Consider the following 18181-nt stretch of genomic DNA (forward strand, 5'->3'; position numbering starts at 1 on the left):
TTTTGTGGGGATGGAAATTTTGACTGAAGCCTTAGGACTTCAGTCTCTCATTCTCTTATCTATTCACCTACTTATAAAGTCATCAACACATGCAACTCACTTAAACAGCGATAGAGCTAACTCAAACAAGTGTAAATCAACTGCTTAAAGCATCCAACATAAACTAAGAAATGAGATAAACCTTAAAACCAACAAAAACTTCAAATAGATTTAGAACGTGAGTCAAGGTTCAAAACATCCAAATCTAGATGATCCAACACAATAAGAGATTAACTAGAAAAGTTTCATTTACTAAATACCAAACGATATCCAAAACAAAGGTAAATGCAAAAACTGAAATCTAAATTGTTTCTTTCTCCTCGGAGCTGTAACACTGCTGAGATAGCTAAGATTACCCTTGCATGTGTTTCTACCCCCTTTCCTGCACACTACACAACTTATTTGCGCATATTATCTATTAAAGCACGTCAAACTGACCAGTAACCAACGCACGAAACACGTCTTATCAATAATCTACTTGCATAATTTTTGTTTTTCGATGGGATAAAATATTTTGTTTAGGACGAATTCAGAATATTGTATAATCGAAATAAATACCATAAGAGCGATGTAAACAGATTATGATTCATATATTTAATCATCAACGACCAGCTTATCTCACATTTGATATAAACGAAATAAAAAAGACTAAACTTGTAGCTCATACTACAAGATATATTAAGATAATGATGAGTCTTTATCTGGAGTGCAATTCCCATATATGTAAGAAGCAAATCCCCAGAAGGTGACAATGAGAGATAGGATCTTGAAACCACTCATTGGATCATGGAGTATCACAACGGCTGCGATGCTCGTAAGGGGCACTCGTATCGAGTTGAGCACACCAGCCAGCACGGTCGATGCCAGAAACAGCGCGGCCGTGGCTCCAAGAATCCCTAGCTGGAATGTAACCACACCCCAGATGAGGACAGACAGATATGCACTCCTACCGCCTTTAAAACTTTTTGCCTCAGACGCCATATTCTGGAAGTCGTTGTTGATCACGAGCCCCATTGTCGTGAACACAAATCCCAGCAAAGAAACCATCACTTGCTGCTCCAGCACGACGTGGAAGGACCTCCTCCCGAGCAGCCTCACAAAGACCAGCTCCGAAAGAGCAAATATGAGTCCGTGCAGCATGGACCCCAGCACGTTCCAGATAAATCCCATCGCGTACTGTCTGTCTGTCACATTCCCATACCTATCAGAATCTGAATCCAGGGCTATAATCACCATTGCAGCCGTGATGATCACAATCGCATTTATGATGGAAGCATTGATCTTGTTCTTCACCAAGAGGCATCCGAAGAGTGTTGAGAAGATCAAGGACGTTGATCCCAACAGAGAAGCAGTTGATGCGGGTAAGTAAGCATATCCATACGCGTACATGAGGTTGTCAGCCGCACTTAGGAAGCCCAGAACAATGTAGGACACGACGAGCTTCAGGTTCAGAGGAGTCGGAGACACTCCCAAAACGAAATAAGTAGGAACCAAGACCAATGCAGGGATAGGCCATCCGGCAACAGCCACCCAAGAGATTATCCACTTGCTCTCCCCGCCATCAGAGTAATAAACACGCGATAGCAGAGATGAGGCAGGGAACGCCACGAGCATTGCTCCACTGCTTAGAGCTAAGAGAATCCAATGCGAGATAGGTTTGGTGTTGAATGTATTCAAAGCCATGGCCTTGTAAGCCTCGAGCTTTTCTCGGAACGTTTTCGGCCTCGGATCTTCCATATCTGCACTCATATACATATCATTAGCATTGCATCAAAGAAACAAAATAGATTTGGTTAAGATATGAGTATATATATACATATATGCCGTAACAAAGGTAATTGTAACAATGGTATAAACTAGTCTTCAAGTTTATTAAAGAAGGAAAAATCTAAACTTTGTTGAGCACTTATACTACAAAGTGAAGTGATGATTGATTTATTTAGTAAGCATATAACTTCATCCACCACCATCAACCAAAAATAAAATATATATGCAGAATGATATAAGGCAGAATTCAAATCTATTGACGGGAATGAACAATTAATTCAATTGAAATCAAGAATCCTCTTAATTTGATGTTGAAATCCAATTTTCATAAACTTCAGCACACTCAAACAGTACAGCTCTCACCCACCATGAAACAGAAGCTAATATACCCCCTAATTCATGAAATTGCATAATCAAGATGAAGAAAGAGGGAACAAGCCACTTTCTTGACATAATAATTTTTATTTTATTTTTTTAAACAGAAAATAAATACAAGATCTCAGTGTTGTAGCTATAGAAATAACAAGCAAATATCACTTGAATCTGAGAAGCCCAATTCTGAATTTAGAGCTAACCTGGCATTAGTAGTTGATGCTGCATACTCACTTTGTATCAAAGCCCCCTTCTTCAGAAGTAAATAACACTGCACATACATGATAATTAGGAACTCTTAATCTCAAGATATTTTGCTGATAAAGGCAAAGCGCCCACGATTCTTTCCATTAGTAGTAATTAATGAAGTTTAGAACGAATGTGGGTGGCCATGGAAAACACACGTACTGATCATTATACTGTTAAGAAGAAAAAAGTAAAAGGCAAAAAAAACTTTATAAATAGGTCCCTTAACTACTCCCTTAATTAATTCAATTTTAAGTTGGAGAAACGAATGGCAATTCACCTCAAAATTCGTTCAACCAAAACATTTGTCCGATTAGTTGAATTGAACCAAAACACACAATATTATTAAAATAAGGTTATAAATAATGTAATAATATACCTCCGCCTATTATTAAGGAGTTTATTTCATTTAGGTCCCTAAGAAATTTGATTTGCACTTTTTAGGTATAAAAAATATTACCACAAATCTAAAAAATCATAAATCACATTTTATATTCTTCTCAATTTTTTCTTTCCCATTATATCTTTGAATCTCTTGAGGGTATATTTAACCTAAAATTCATTAATATTTCCTGGATTTTAATCTAACATTAAATATTAACATGCACCACTTTTAAAATATTATTATATGATTATATTTATATATTTTTCAATATAGTACAAAATACATTTAACAAAGTAGAAGCGTGATCAATTGCTAACTTTCTTAAGTTGCTAACTCTGCTAATTCATCAACACAGTATATTAAAAATGTCAACACGATGATATTACATTGTCAACACATAATTTTGTTAATATTTCAATATACTGTGTTGACATTATGTATTTACATATTTTAATGTTATCGTGTTGACATTTTTAATATAATGCGTTGATGAGTTAGCAGAAGTAGCAACATAAAATGTTAGCAATATAGAGCAGCCCAAGTATATATAACGGGATGTAATCAAATTTAAACTCTAAGTACGTGCAAAATGTCAATCAATGTACACTTTAGGTTCCATTATGTGAATTTTATCTATATATAATGTACTATCACTTATAATGAACATTATATATAATGTTCATTAATATATGTTCAATATCTTTAACACGGAAAATGATTTAATTAAAGAGGAAGTTTAAAATTATTTGTAATCTTCATTTGGACGGGAATCTATATTATATCCATAGTGTCTAATAATAATTACGTTTGGGCTTAAATTAAATATTTTTTTTAATTAGTGAAAGCTTAAACTGTGACTCAATCCTATCCTCCATAGTAGGGTTGTCGAAACGGGTAGCAGGTAATTCCTGTCCCGACCCGATATCCGGCGGGTAACAGGTACCCGCTACCCGACAGAAGCGGGACACGGGGCGGGTGCGGGTATTTAAAATCTGATGTTTGCGGGTATCGGGTAACCCGATACCCGACCGGGTATACCCGTTACACCCGCTTAATACCCGATAATTCTTAAAATTAGGGATTTTCTTTTTTAATATTAGGATTTTAGGGTTTATTAACTTATTTCTCTTCCCTTCCATTCTATACCATTCTATATTTGAATATATTTCTTCCAAGTTACACCCGCCGCACACCCAGCACCTGCCCTTCCACCCGCCGAGAGTTGAGAGAGAAGATGATAAGGGTCGGAGTAGTATATTTGTTACTAGTTCACAGTTCACATATATACACTACTAGTATATATATTTGATATTTTATAGTTCACACTCATTTGTTGGTTCACAGACCACTGTACACACACATATATGTATATTGCATAGATCACAATACACACACACATATATATATATATATATATATATATATATATTGGATATGTCAAAGTTTGGGTCGGGTACCTGCAGCATCGGGTCCGGGATATCCGACTCGGGTATCGGAATATACTCGACTCAGTGCGGGACGGGTATCGGGACTGTCATTGTGTCTGAAATCGGGTGCGGGTACCTGACTCGTCGGGTGCAGGTACCCGCGGGTACCCGTTTCGACACCCCTACTCCATAGATCGTTGATCTGGCCCAAAATACAAAGCATAAAATTAGGGTTCTTCTGTCTTCAATTCTTTTCTAGTCTTTAAGGTTCAACAAGCTTTTCCCACACAAAGGTCCATTCCAAGTTTGGTGAAACAGATCAGAAGATCCATTGTTCATATCGAAGTCAAGGGGCGATTTCTGATATCAAAGTCAAGAGGTGATCAAATTAATTACTTGAATACTGATACGCTCATACTTTGAACAGTTTTAAGGCTATTATTTGGACCATTTTGAGTATCAAAGTTGCATTACATGTCCATTATTTGCATACTTTATCTTTTTTGGTATTTTTGCTGCCCTTCACACTTTGTAAGTGGGGTCTCTCGCTCTATCTTCCAATGCAGAACTCCGGCTGGTTCCATTTGATTTCTGACTTGATCCGCTCAATTGCCGCAGTTTTCACCTTCTTTTCTCGATTCTTGTATCTGCCCAACTGATTTGTTCTTTCCTCTGAAAATGGCGGATTACACACACCTAGCTCAAAATCAGACGTTAGTTCATGGATTTGGGTGCAGTTTTACTATGGAACACATGCATGAAACGAGCCTCATCACAGCCCCAGCCCAGGCCCGCTCTATTTCACTAGTGGGCCGGGCCTACTGGGCCATCCCACTAGACATCTCTAGTTCCACTACGGGGCATAGTTCATAAATTGTGTTTGGTGCATTATTATTAGTTTTGACTATTATGGAGCTTGCTATCAAGTATCAAAATATTTAGAGACCATCCCACTACGGGCCTGCTGGGCCTTCCCACTAGACATTGCTAGTTCCACTACGGGACATAGTGTGTTTGGTGCATTATTATTAGTTTTGACTGTTATGGAGCTTTCTATCAAGTATCAAAATATTTAGAGCAACATAATACCTGCATACATATTTTTTTAATGTAATATTTACCTTATATATTTATCTTTTTTTGGTTTTTATAAATATATGCATTAATCTTGTCATTGATAAATTTGAGTTCAAACACTTATTTTAAGCCTAGAACTGGTATTGAATTTGATAGTTTAGATGATGCTTGGATGTTTTGGTTCAATAAGAAGGGAAAGCTAGATTCGTATATAGATAACATTATTTTAACAAATGCAAAAGAACTAGTCGTACAACATCATATAAATACGTTTTTTGTAAGGAAGGTGTGCGCCAAGAAGACAAAAGAGATTTTTTGACTCTGAGACTTAAACAAATTATAGTGTAAGATTGGGGGTTACCTATATGAATGGTATGTATTAAGTACATGAGTTTATCGAAGAGCATAATCATCCCCTTCACTTCCCAAACACAATAAATATGTTATCTTCTCAATGTCACATTACAGAAGTTCAAGCACATGAGATTAATTTGGCAGATGATGTTTGGCTCAATCAAAAATCATCTTTTAATTTAATGAGTAGACAAGTTAGAGGAAGAGATGGAATTGGTTACACTATATTGGATGATAAGAATCTTCGTACTAAGAGACAAAGAAGCATTATATATGGCGAAGTCGGTTGTCTAATGAGATACTTTTAGGACCAATTATCCAGTAATCTTTATTCTATTATACGAACCAAATGGATATGGAAGAGCATATAACTAATGTTTTTTTGGGCAAATGCAAGAATGTTGATTGATTATGAGTACTTTGGTGATGTTGTGTCATTGGATACCACTTATTGCGTGATAATATGCCACTTGATGTTCTCTCGGGTTTCAATCATCATAGTTCATAGAAGAGCTGTGATTTTCGGTGCATCACGTTGTAGTTTCATCATACAAAGTGTCTTAGCTTAAAAATGTTTGGTTCTGTTTGGATTTACTTAGATCTGATGTTTCCTGGTTAAGAGTCCTTAGTATGTTTAGATCTAGTCGTTTCTGTGCCGTTCATGCATGAGTATGGGTTAGTTTTCTGTTTTACGTAGTCGTAGCTTGGATCTTAGGAGTAGATTAAGTTTTATGTGTTTTCTGATGTTTCGTCTTCCTTAGCCTTCCAGATTTGTTCTCTGTTCTGTTTTCTATGTTGTTTTGTTAAGGAAGATGAAGTTGTTAGAAAGTTTTTATTTTACAGTGTTTTTTGCAGGGACCCCTATTTATTTTGTTTGTCCATTTATGGAAATTTTGTTTAAGTCAAGTAGTTTAGATTCGTCATGCAAGTTGATCAGTTTAGTTAAGTTTTATATTTTCCAAAGCCTAGTAGTTAACTTAACCCACCCCTAGAAACGTGGCAGCAGCCAAGCCCCAAGTCGTGTCATGCAAACAAATGTCCAACGCCTCATCTTTGTGGGATCGATCCTTACTTCCCTATACTAGTTAAATAATATTAATGGGTTAAGGTTTTGAGTACACACTTTTGAGTTCTTCGTTTCTTCTCACTTGAGTCGGAGTAAGCCGAGTTGATCAGCCTGAGCTTTTACTGGATCCACTCACTTGCAGTTTGCAGGTAGCAGACAGAAATAGGCTGGCTTTGATCAGGTCGACGGTCCAACTTGAGCAATCAACAACGATATTAAGATACGAAAAGAGAATGAAGGAGAGCATACGAAAGCTGCACGTTTCAGGCTCCAATTGGGCTGTTTTATAAAGCCAACACTAGCCCGGCCTTGAAGCCCGACCCAGGCTCAGGCCCTGTACAACTCACTTATGCAATGAGTAGTACTCCCTCCGTCCCATGTTACTTGAGGCGCTTCTTTTTTACACGGGATTTAAGAAAGTTGTGTTTAGTGAGTTAAATAAAGTAAAGTAAGGTAGAGGAGTGAATAAAATAAGAGAAAGGGAGAATATATTTTACGAATTCAAGATTAATATGTGAAAAGTTCTATCAATAGAACAAGTATGACAATATAAAAAAAGTTTAATTGTTACTTTGAGAGCACCGAGTAATTTGAATTATTTGATGCACTAATTTTTATAATTATAAAGATTAGTTGTTAACTAACTTGAAATAGTTGTTCTTATTTTAAGATTTAATCATGATTTCTATAATTATAAAGATTAATTTTTTAACTAATATTATGTGATAACAAATTTGATTTGAATAGCTATAGAGATTAGTTGTTAATTAGTTTTTCTTTATAAAAAATATTTTTATATTTATAACAAATTTAATTTCCACAATTATACTGATTAGTTGTTAACTAATTTTCTCTATAAAAAATAGTGGATCCTACTTCTAGAATTAATCATGACTTCCATAATTATAGAGATTCATTAACTAATATCTCTCTTTACAAAATAGTGGATTCTAGAACTAAAAATGATTTGCATAATTATAGAGATTAATCGTTCCATAATTATAGTAAAGGAGTGAATAAAGTAAGAGAGAGGGGAGAGAATAGAATAAGTATGATTAGATGTTTTGTTTTTAGCCAAAAGGAAAAATGACTCAAGTAACTTGGAACAATCCAAAACGAAATACGATTCAAGTAATTTAGCACGGAGGGAGTATATATTTTATGAATTCAAGATTAATATGTGAAAAATTCTATCAATAGATACAAGTATAACAATATAAAAAAATTTAATTGTTACTTTGAGACCACCGAGTAATTTGGAATATTTGATGCACTAATTTTTATAATTATAAAGATTAGTTGTTAACTAATTTTTATCTTTCAAGAATAGTTGTTCTTATTTTAAGATTTAATCATGATTTATATAATTATAGAGATTAATTTTTTAACTAATACTTTCTAAAATTGATCGATCTTGTAATCCTGTGATAACAAATTTGATTTGAATAGCTATAGAGATTAGTTGTTAATTAGTTTTTCTTTATAAAAAATATTTTCATATTTATAACAAATTTGATTTCCATAATTATAGTGATTAATGTTAACTAATTTTCTCTATAAATATAGTAGATCCTACTTCTAGAATTAATCACGACTTCCGTAATTATAGAGATTCATTAACTAATATCTCTTTATAGTGGATTCTAGAACTAAAAATGATTTGCATAATTATAGAGATTAATCGTTCCATAATTATATTGATGAATTAGTTAAATTTTGTATGCGTATGTATATGTTATAGTAATATGTATATAGTAAATCGTGTATTTTAGTAGATCTTGATTCCTGATTTGAGGGGATTATATAAACTACATGGTATTACAATTTTGCATGTATATATATCTACGGTGTGATCAATTGCTAACTTTCTAACTTTCTTAAGTTGATAACCTGTTAACTCATCAATGCAGTGTATTAAAAATGTCAACACGATGATATTAAAATGTCAAAGCATAATTTTGTTGAACTTCAATATAATGTGTTGATATTATGTGTTAACATTTTGATGTCACTGTGTTGACATTTTTAATAAATTGTATTGATGAGTTAGCAGAGTTAGCAACTTAAATAGTTAACAATATAACAAACCCCTATATATCTATCTATATACATATGAAGACAATAATATATAGTATAGTTTATGCGTGTGAAGAATGTTATATTGCTAACTCAATACTTAATTGTTAACTGCAACTAAATAATAACCATTAGATATTCAAATTAAGGGCCTAGATCATCAACCCTGAAATGTCAATACGATAAAAAAAAAAACCGTCAATAAAGGTATTAAGATCAATTTACAATAAATTAGTTGTAACTAACTTTTGAAAAATATCCCTTAACTTTAAAACACATATAACTTTCTCGATTTAAATTATTTTTCCGCACAACATATATCAAATTAAAGATAATTTCATAGGGATACTAACGAGATCTCACTTGCATATGTTCCGCCGTCAAAATTTGAAAAAATATTCGAAAATTTTTAATTTTTTCGTACAACAAAAATGTCAACACAGTATAGAAAATATGTCAATATAATACATGTAGAATGTCAATATAAGTAATGGGTTAACATTCTCAAAGCATTGTGTTGATATTTTCGAAACACTATACTAACATTTTCATCCAAAACCCTAATTTGGTAGTTTTTTTTTTATCTTTTTCGATTTAATTAATAAAAACGAAAATTACTTGTGGAAAATTGTAGACCACAAATTTTCTAAAATCCTATGATCTTAAATTAGTTGTAGTTAGCTATTAAATGATTAGTTACCAATTGATTACTCCTCTTATGCGTGTATTATGGTCATAGTTCCAATTAATCTTTCCATGATTTTAGCTGTTTCCTGTAATACTATTAATAAACATAATTATTTAGTTGTTTCCCTATAATATTATCCTTAGACAAGCTAGAGACGCGATAATTAGGGATGAGAGATCTGTCTGCGTCTCTATTCTCCTTCCAAGAATTAAACTGCTAATTTTTTCACTTCTCATGTTCTCCTATAAATATAGGTTAATAACTTTCTGCATGTTCATCTGCTCCCTACTCTATCTTATTCTCTAGTTCTATTACGGTAACTCCAATGCTTGATTGATTGAACTGTTGTGAACCTAACACAGTGTCAAAATAATTCGATAGATATTGGTTGTTCTCGGAGCACGATTCGATTGTTGTAGAGGAGGAACACGGTGTCAAAACAATTCGATATTGGTTGTTCTCGGATCACTATTCGATTGTTGTAGAGGAGGAACCATGTCTATTGTCGCCAAGTTATTATTGTTTTAGAAGAGACGTTTGATATTGTCTGCTTTGGGTCAAGCCCGCACGATTTTGTTTTAGGGTCACCCCAAAAGGCCTCAAACTGATTAGGGTTGGACAAGATTATATACACCTTCCAACTTCCCTCAGACTCCCGACGTGGGATGAGTTTGTACATAACAAACCTCTCCCTTAAACCAGATCACATCGGGAACGTAGTCGACTTGGCTCTGATACCACTTGTTCGAATTGTCGATGCAACAGACGTTTGATATTGTCCGCTTTGGGTCAAGCCTGTACGGTTTTGTTTTTGGGTCACCCCAAAAAGTCTCAAACTGATTAGGGGTTGGATAGATAAACTATACGGATTCAAGACATACTAACAATGAACAAGATGCCTTTGCAGGATCTCAAACTTCTTCTTCTTATGCTAAAAAACCACCAAATAGATTCAAGACTAGTAAAGTGTGGAATTATTTTGATTTAAAGAATGATAGAGCAAAGTGTAAGATATGCAAATCTGCTATCACCTTTAAACTTAAATAGTGGTACGGGTACTCTAACTAGACATTTTAATAATCAGCACAAGAATTGGGATGATAATGACTTGTTAGACAATAGTAGACAACAAAATTTAGATGTTTATAGTGGCACCGTCGCAAATTATGTTTATAAACAAAATGAGGTGAAGGTTGAATGGGATAATTGATTATAGGAGCCGAACTTCCCTTTAATTTGATTGCAAATTATTATTTCTCAAATTTTATAAAAAAATCTCAACCTCGTTTTAAAAATATTTCGCGAAATACGTGTTATAGAGATGGTAAACTGTATGAAAATAAAACTATTTTGAAAACTTTGTTTTCTAAATTAACTTCAAAACATTAACTACGACTTATGATTTAGAAAACAAGGTTTGCATATTTATTTGTTATGGCTCATTGGGATGTTAGAAAAAAAAGAATTGAATTTTCATCACTTGAGCATCTACATGATGGTCTATCTATATATTAAACTAGTATGTCTTTTCTAATTATTGGAAAATAAGTAATAAAATCATGTCTATTACACTGGATAATGCTTCAAATAATAGTAAAACTATAGAATATTAAAAAAAAAAATTGAAGCCAAATTTTGATGCAATTTTTTTATATATTCGTTGTGTTTGCCGTTGTGTATTTGATGGAATGAAAAGTGTTAGACATCATATAGATCTTAGTGTTTAACGAACAAGAAGGTGAACCGACTATAGTGCTTAATGAACAAGATGGTGAACCGGATATAGTGTTCAATAAACAACAAGATCAAGAGTCGGTTATAGAGAGAGTTTATCTTTCGATTACATATTATCAGTATTCAAGTTCTCTAAGAGCCTAATTTCATTTATGATTGATAAAATTATCTGTATTAACCAAGATTTATGAATTTATATTTTTAGATATGAAATTATGAAGACATCATTTGTTTTTTCATTTACATACACATACAATTTCATTTCTTATAAAAATATGTACCTGGCCCAGCCAACTTGCTAACTGGGCTCGGGTTGGGGCCATTTATGTAAACCAAAACCCAGACCCACTTGCTAACCGGGCCCGGGGCATGCCAGGCCGGCCCGACCCATTTGACACCTATGAGTGGAACTTGCATGTTTTATATATTTATAGCTCTGACCATTTTCGTTGAAAACAAACAACCAATCAAAAGAAAGTGAAAGACATGAAGGAAGTTAATGTAATAATTTTTCTCTAGCAGTAAATGATTTAAAAATGATTGTAAATTGTACTCTCTAAATGATTCATTTTTCTTTTGGGGATGTTCCATTACATGTAAGTCATTTCCATTTTAAGAAAAAAATTATCTCTCTTATTTTATTTTCCCACCTATTATATTCTTTTCATTCCTCTACTTTTTCCTCTTTTATACTTTCTTCTATCTACTTTAACTCTTTAAATATTAATTCTTTAAATCTTGTGCTAAAAGAAGTGGCTTGTTTATAGCGCGACGAAGGGAGTAATTAAGAACAAAAATAAAAGAAGTAGTAGTGTGAGAAAATGAGAGCAGAAAAAGATGGAAAGAAAGATATTTTGGGAAAGAGAGAAAATCGCGGTAAAATAAATCGTATTAGTAACTTAGAATTGATTTGAGAAATTTGCAAAATGGCGCTATTTCGGGAAGGATGAAACATTGCGTTTTTAGCACAACCGTCTATGCTATGATTCCTCTCCAGAGTAGATGATTCATTTCCTTTATATTCTCTTCATTAACTCACAAGTCAACATTACATCAAATTCGTGACGAAAAACAAATGTGTCATATTTAATGGAACGAGTGGAGTATAAAATTATTGAGTCTGATTGACCTAGTGAGTCAGTTCGAAACTCGAAAGTTTAATGTTATGATTGAAAATTTGTAACCCCAAAATATTCCGAATTAGCCGTACTCGAATTGCTCGACGATCCGAATAGCTTAACTTGAATCCGAGCAAGTTGGCCCGATTGAAATCCGTAATGCCACCCCTAAATCACATTGATGGAATTGATCAAGGCACTGAGAGAGAAGAGAAAAAAATTATTATCTCAATTCTCATCCATCTGAGTCCCCTTTCTGTGTGTATCTGTGACGGCGTTGTTTCTCTTGTACATATGTTTCTCTCTTAGCACAGACTCGCTCCCTTTTTTGTTTACTTTCTCCAACTATCAGATCAACGGATAGATTTTGATTTGGGCGATGCGGCGCGGCAGAGCGGCGGCGAGGCAGCCGGAGTCGATTCACGGCGGCGAACTCAACGGATCTGGTGTTTCTAATAAGGATGTGAGATTCCGCGGCGTGAGGAAGAGACCATGGGGCCGATTCGCGGCTGAGATCAGAGACCCCTTGAAGAAGACTCGCGTGTGGCTCGGCACCTTTGACTCCGCCGAGGACGCCGCCCGCGCCTACGACGCCGCCGCTCGCTCCCTCCGCGGCTCCAAGGCCAAAACGAACTTCCCCCTCCCCCCCAATTTCAATCTCCAAAACCCTAATTTTAATCCTAACCTTGCCGATCCGTTAATAAATCACCAGAGACCAACCTCTAGCGGCATGAGCAGCACCGTAGAGTCCTTCAGTGGGCCCCGCCAGCTGCCCCTCCCGCCGCCGAGGAGGTATAATCCGCGTATGGCACCAGATGATTGTGGCAGCGATTGTGATTCTTCCTCCTCCGTGGTTGATGACATCGCTTCTTCCTCTTGTAAAAACCCTCTGCCTTTTGATCTTAACATGCCGCCGCCTCCCGACGCCCCTGATTCCGATTTCGAAGAGCTAGCTTGCACGGCGCTCCGCCTCTGACGCGCTGTTGAAACCATTTGGTTAAATTACCAATTTTATTTTTTTTCGTTTGGGGCTTCTTTGCCCCATTTTTCTTTTTTACTGGTGAAAAAAACCAAAAAAAAGAGAGATGAGAATGCTCATTGATAAGGATGGATGACTGTTTGAAGAGAATTCAATATATAAAAACTCTAATGTGATCGATACAAGGATGTTCTGATGTACAAGGTCGTGTTTGTTGTTGTGTTTGTGATGTTATTTGAGATGATAGTGAACTTTGTTGCCATATCACCTCTTAATTTGATTGTGTATTGGTTAGTGATAGCTAGATGTCTCTGGTTAGTAAAGAACCTTATGATACTTGTGCATTTAGCACTCAATTTTGGTATGCTAGCCTTTAGATTTGTGGGGTTGTTTATATGAGATTCATGTCAAGATAAATGGAGAATTATTCTGCCTTTATTATGTTGTTGTGCTGCTATGGTACAAATGATGAAATTTCAATGTCAGGCTATTGTTTTCTACTTGTTCTTTGAATTTAAGCTCTCGCACGATCTTGTACTCTACTTGTTCTTTGAATTTAAGCTCTCTTCGCCGCACGATCTTGTATTGGGTTGTATACCCTAGTGGCTTACATGAAGACTTGCTAGTTTATCAGGTTTTTCATATGCCTCTACACCTTCATGTGTTTCCTTTGGTTTATTATGTGTGTGTTTTATGTAAATCCCTACTAGTCTTCTTTCAGTGATTGTTTATCAATATGATGTGACTATTTTTTTTACAAAGGTATTCCATTTGCGGTCTAAATGTGGTTGCTTCACCAGAATGCGTGGGGATGGGGGATTTTTTTTACCTATGTTTGTTCACTTGGTAATTTTGATTGTAACTGATTGTGAAGCTATTCCTGTTACCATGCTGATTGGTTTCTATTGGTCTTTCTTGGTTGTCTTTTTAGAACTGGAAAGAAGAGAAGAAACACTTGAATAATTAATGTGAGTTTAACTGAAGGGATATCAAGTTTTAATAGCAGCTATGTTGAGCTTCAATCACTCTTGTTTAGCTGAGGTGGTATCGAGTTTTATTAACGGATAGGTTGAGCTCCGGTTGGTCTTGTTGAGCTGAGCTGGAGTTGAACTCAAGACTTGTGTTGTGGTTATGTGCATTTAGGATGATCATTAAGCTGTTGAATAAGATAATAATGCAGAGTATTAGACTTTCTTGTAGCTGTTGACTATGAATAATATTGTGGAGTAGTGTTTATTGAAATCATAGGGTCAGGTTATGTCAGTGTACATGTAAATGCAGAATGAATGTTTGATTTTTGTCAGTTTTTAGAGCCCCATCCATGCTTTCCTGACAAATTGCTCTAGGGTTTTCTGAAATATAGTAGTAGAACTTTTTTTTTTTTAGTTTTAGCCTATCAATATGTATTTGTGTTAGTATTGATTTCAGAGGTAATCAAAAATATGGCATTTGATGATGATTTAAGTAGTACTGTCCTGTATCTGTATGGTTGGTGATTATTGTTTCTTTGGGTTTACTAACTTAATGGCTATGTTGATGTTCGATTGTCAACATGGGTAGAAATTTTTGAATTTAACTTCACTCAATCAAATAGTTATACAGTCAATTTGACACCTTACTTGTAAATTTGTTGACTTTTCGGTCTTGGTATATATATGCTCCACTTGTTTGAATATTTGATGGGATGTTATATAATGAAAGGGTGAATATCACTTCAATTTTAAACCTTTATCTTATAACTATGCATTATAAAAAGGGTTTTTGGCTTTTTAAACCAAAACCTTTCCCTGAATTCCGGTTTTTCCCATGAACTATGAGATTTGTTTTTAAAATCACTAACTTTCATTTCGTTAGGATTTTTCCAACCCGACCCGAATAACATATTTCTGGTAGAGAAGTTGTCGAAAAAATGACATGGACGCCGGATATAGGACCCTAAAACGACGTCGTTTTACGACTCAATCACATTTAAATATTACCCAACTCACCTAAAATCGAATTCAGCCAGCCAATTAAACCCTAAAATCGAATTCCGGCATCTTCATTCATCCGCTCACTTTGAAATCGGGCGTCTTCATTCTATCTCAGGTAGGTGAGGAGGTTGCTTTTGGGCGTCCTCGTTTTGGGCCTGCCGGCTGCGGATGTCCTGGCAGTGGGCGACCTGGCCATTAATGACAAATAGGATTAAAATTAACACGTAGACAACACGGGTTTCGCCGTTGATCCGGCAGGGGAAAATCCTAACGAAATGAAAGTTCGTGGTTTTAAAAACAAATCTCATAGTTCATGGGAAAAATCGGAATTCGGGGAAAGGTTTTGGTTTAAAAAGCCAAAAACCCTTATAAAAACGCTGTGAACTATTCAAAATGTTTGTTTAAATTGAACGCCGGTAAAAATGGAGCGTTGCTTGCTTCTCACTGGAGACGGTGAAGGAAGAACTGAAATAAGTGGCGTCGTGAGTGCATGTGATGTCAGTGCTCTATCATACCGCAATTAGTTATCACAAGTTGTCTTGCTCGGATTTTAAGAAAAATATGGAGAACAGTTATTAAAAAAAGTTAGTGAAAAATGATTCCTATTTTATAGAGTGCTTTGTATGTACGGTGATAATTTAGTTATTTTATGATGGAAGTTTTTTTTTATGAAGTACAATATTCTAACAATGTATGATAGTATATTTCAATAAAACAAAAATCGTTGGAAATTGACTTTGAATATAATGAACATTACTTGAATTACAATGTATGTAACGCGAGAAGTGTATATCCCATGAAATTTGAGACTAAGCTTAATATTATAATCCATAATTTAATGTACTTACATTTACGCAACATATTAAACTCAATAGTGATTTGCAATACATAAATGAATAGTTATGGACACTAAAATGGATACATTTAATAAATGGGTAAAATAAACCCAATTAATATAAACTAGAACCATTTTTGAAAATACAAAATTTCCATCATGAACATGTACATTTCCGCATAAACGGCCAATTGATTTAACAAGATAAAAAGTTGATAACTAAGGGCCGCCCTGTCTCGGTCTCGTCCCGGCGAGACGAGCCAATGCTGCAGCTGGGCCGTCTCGCCAAGTGACTCGTGTTGGGGAAGGGGACGAGCCCATGCACCATGCCGCCCCCCCCTTCCACATGGCGTGCTGGTTGTGGGCGTCGAAATTTGACCGTTTTAATAATTTGCTAAAAAATATCAGAAAATTTAAGAATTACTTAAAAAAATTCCTCATTTAAAAAATGTAGCTGTTTTTTTTACCCTTTTTCTTTAAATTCATTTTTTTTTATTATTCAAGTTATCTTGAGTTTATCTCTAAATACTACATTTATCAATAATTTTATTTCACCAAATGTTAGTACAAACCTATCCCACATCGGACATTTGAGGGAAGTTGGAAGGTGTATAAAATTCCTATCCAACCCCAATTAGTTTGAGGCCTTTTGAGAGTGACCCAAAAATAAATCCGTGCGGGCTTGACCCAAAGCGGACAATATCAAACTAATGTTTGTCGACACTGACAACCCTGACAAGTGGTATCAGAGCCAGGTTGGCGTCGGGTCTGGTCCGATTTGCGAGACCCATGTTTGAGTGGGGTCGACGATCCGTCTGAGTCGGAGCCCATTATGTGTTTCGATGTGGTCTCGGTTTGAGGGGGATCTTGTTAGTACAAACCTATCCCACATCGGACATTTGAGGGAAGTTGGAAGGTGTATATAATTCATGTCCAACCCCAACTAGTTTGAGGCCTTTTAGGAGTGACCCAAAAACAAATCCGTGCGGGCTTGACCCAAAGCGGACAATATCAAACTAATGTTTGCCGATGCCGACAATCCTGACAAGTGGTATCAGAGCCAGGTTGGCGTCGGGTCTGGTCCGATTCGCGAGACCCATGTTTGAGTAGGGCCGACGATCCGTCTGAGTCGGAGCCCATTATGTGTTTCGATGTGGTCTCGGTTTGAGGGGGAGGTTTGTTGGTACAAACCTATCCCACATCGGACATTTGAGGGAAGTTGGAAGGTGTATATAATTCCTTTCCAGCCCCAATTAGTTTGAGGTCTTTTGGGAGTGACCCAAAAATAAATCCGTGTGGGCTTGACCCAAAGCGGACAATATCAAATGTCGACGCTGACAATCCTGACACCAAATAAACTCTGTCTCATTTGTCATCCAATTCATCATCCTACAATTTTTAATTCTCATTTTATATCAAAGAGAATGGGCCCACTTAAGGAAATGCATCGAATCCTAACGGAATCGCTAGAAGAAGAATCCGGTGATACGTCCATTGTGAGTGGGAGGTAGCCGCCAAAAGGCTCTTTCGGGATTATTTTCTCTAAGCAACCACGATGGGGAGATGAGTACTCCCATCGCCGTTTTCGCATGCCCCAAAAATTATTTTAATGCATCATCGCAAATACATTGGCGGCTCAGGAAGAGCTCTTTCAAGAACGAGACACTCTCGGTTGGCCAAGTCTCACGACACTGCCAAAGTGTACGTTCGCAATCTAACAGCTCACAACTTGGAAAACCTCATATTTGTGCGACGAGTACCTACACGTTGCATGAACCAACAGGTTGTGAATGTTTGAAATTTTTTTTTAGTACTCGGGCAGCCTTCGATGACGAATATCTTCAAACTCCTAACACCGATGATTGTCAATTATTGCTTCGTCTTATCGAACCAGTGCTACTACATGTCACCCAACAGTGTAATTTCATGATTTGGTAATGGTGGGTAGCCTCCTTAGCCTTCACATTTCCTCTTTATTAAACCTCTTTTATGCACTTAGTTTCCACCTTTCCTCATTCATATATCATTCTCCTTCACATACTATG

At 35.8% G+C, this 18181-nt stretch overlaps 2 protein-coding genes across 3 annotated transcripts; one reads left to right on the forward strand and one right to left on the reverse strand.

Annotated features, from left to right (window-relative positions):
* Positions 1–610: 610 nt before the first annotated feature.
* PUP5 (purine permease 5) lies at positions 611–2587 on the reverse strand. 2 transcript variants are annotated; one of them, XM_048083865.2, is made up of 2 exons: positions 2382–2587; positions 611–1778 (listed from the first exon to the last, which is right to left on the reverse strand). In XM_048083865.2, exons 1-2 carry the CDS (start codon positions 2404–2406, stop codon positions 718–720), a joined length of 1086 nt encoding a protein of 361 aa, XP_047939822.1. In that variant the 5' UTR covers positions 2407–2587; the 3' UTR covers positions 611–717. The 2 variants fall into 2 exon arrangements, with proteins under 2 accessions (XP_047939822.1, XP_088914462.1); XM_089058336.1 differs by lacking the exon at positions 2382–2587 and adding an exon at positions 2174–2354.
* Positions 2588–12491: 9904 nt separating this feature from the next.
* Positions 12492–13590, forward strand: LOC125186371 (ethylene-responsive transcription factor 3-like). The gene has a single exon (XM_048082729.2). It carries the CDS (start codon positions 12729–12731, stop codon positions 13323–13325), a length of 597 nt encoding a protein of 198 aa, XP_047938686.1. The 5' UTR covers positions 12492–12728; the 3' UTR covers positions 13326–13590.
* The last annotated feature ends 4591 nt before the right edge of the window (positions 13591–18181 follow it).

The sequence above is a fragment of the Salvia hispanica genome, chromosome 5 (assembly GCF_029641045.1).
Source record: "Salvia hispanica isolate PSC_SH4W2 chromosome 5, Shi_PSC_v1, whole genome shotgun sequence".
NCBI classification, from domain to species: domain Eukaryota; kingdom Viridiplantae; phylum Streptophyta; class Magnoliopsida; order Lamiales; family Lamiaceae; genus Salvia; species Salvia hispanica.

Coding starts and splice junctions, on each gene's coding strand:
- PUP5 (XM_048083865.2), bottom strand. CDS start 2,406: ATGCAGCATCAACTACTAATGCCAG. Junction 1,779..2,381: donor GCATCAACTACTAATGCCAG/GTTAGCTCTAAA, acceptor ATATGAGTGCAG/ATATGGAAGATCCGAGGCCG.
- LOC125186371 (XM_048082729.2), top strand. CDS start 12,729: ATGCGGCGCGGCAGAGCGGCGGCGAGGCAGCCGGAGTCGATTCACGGC.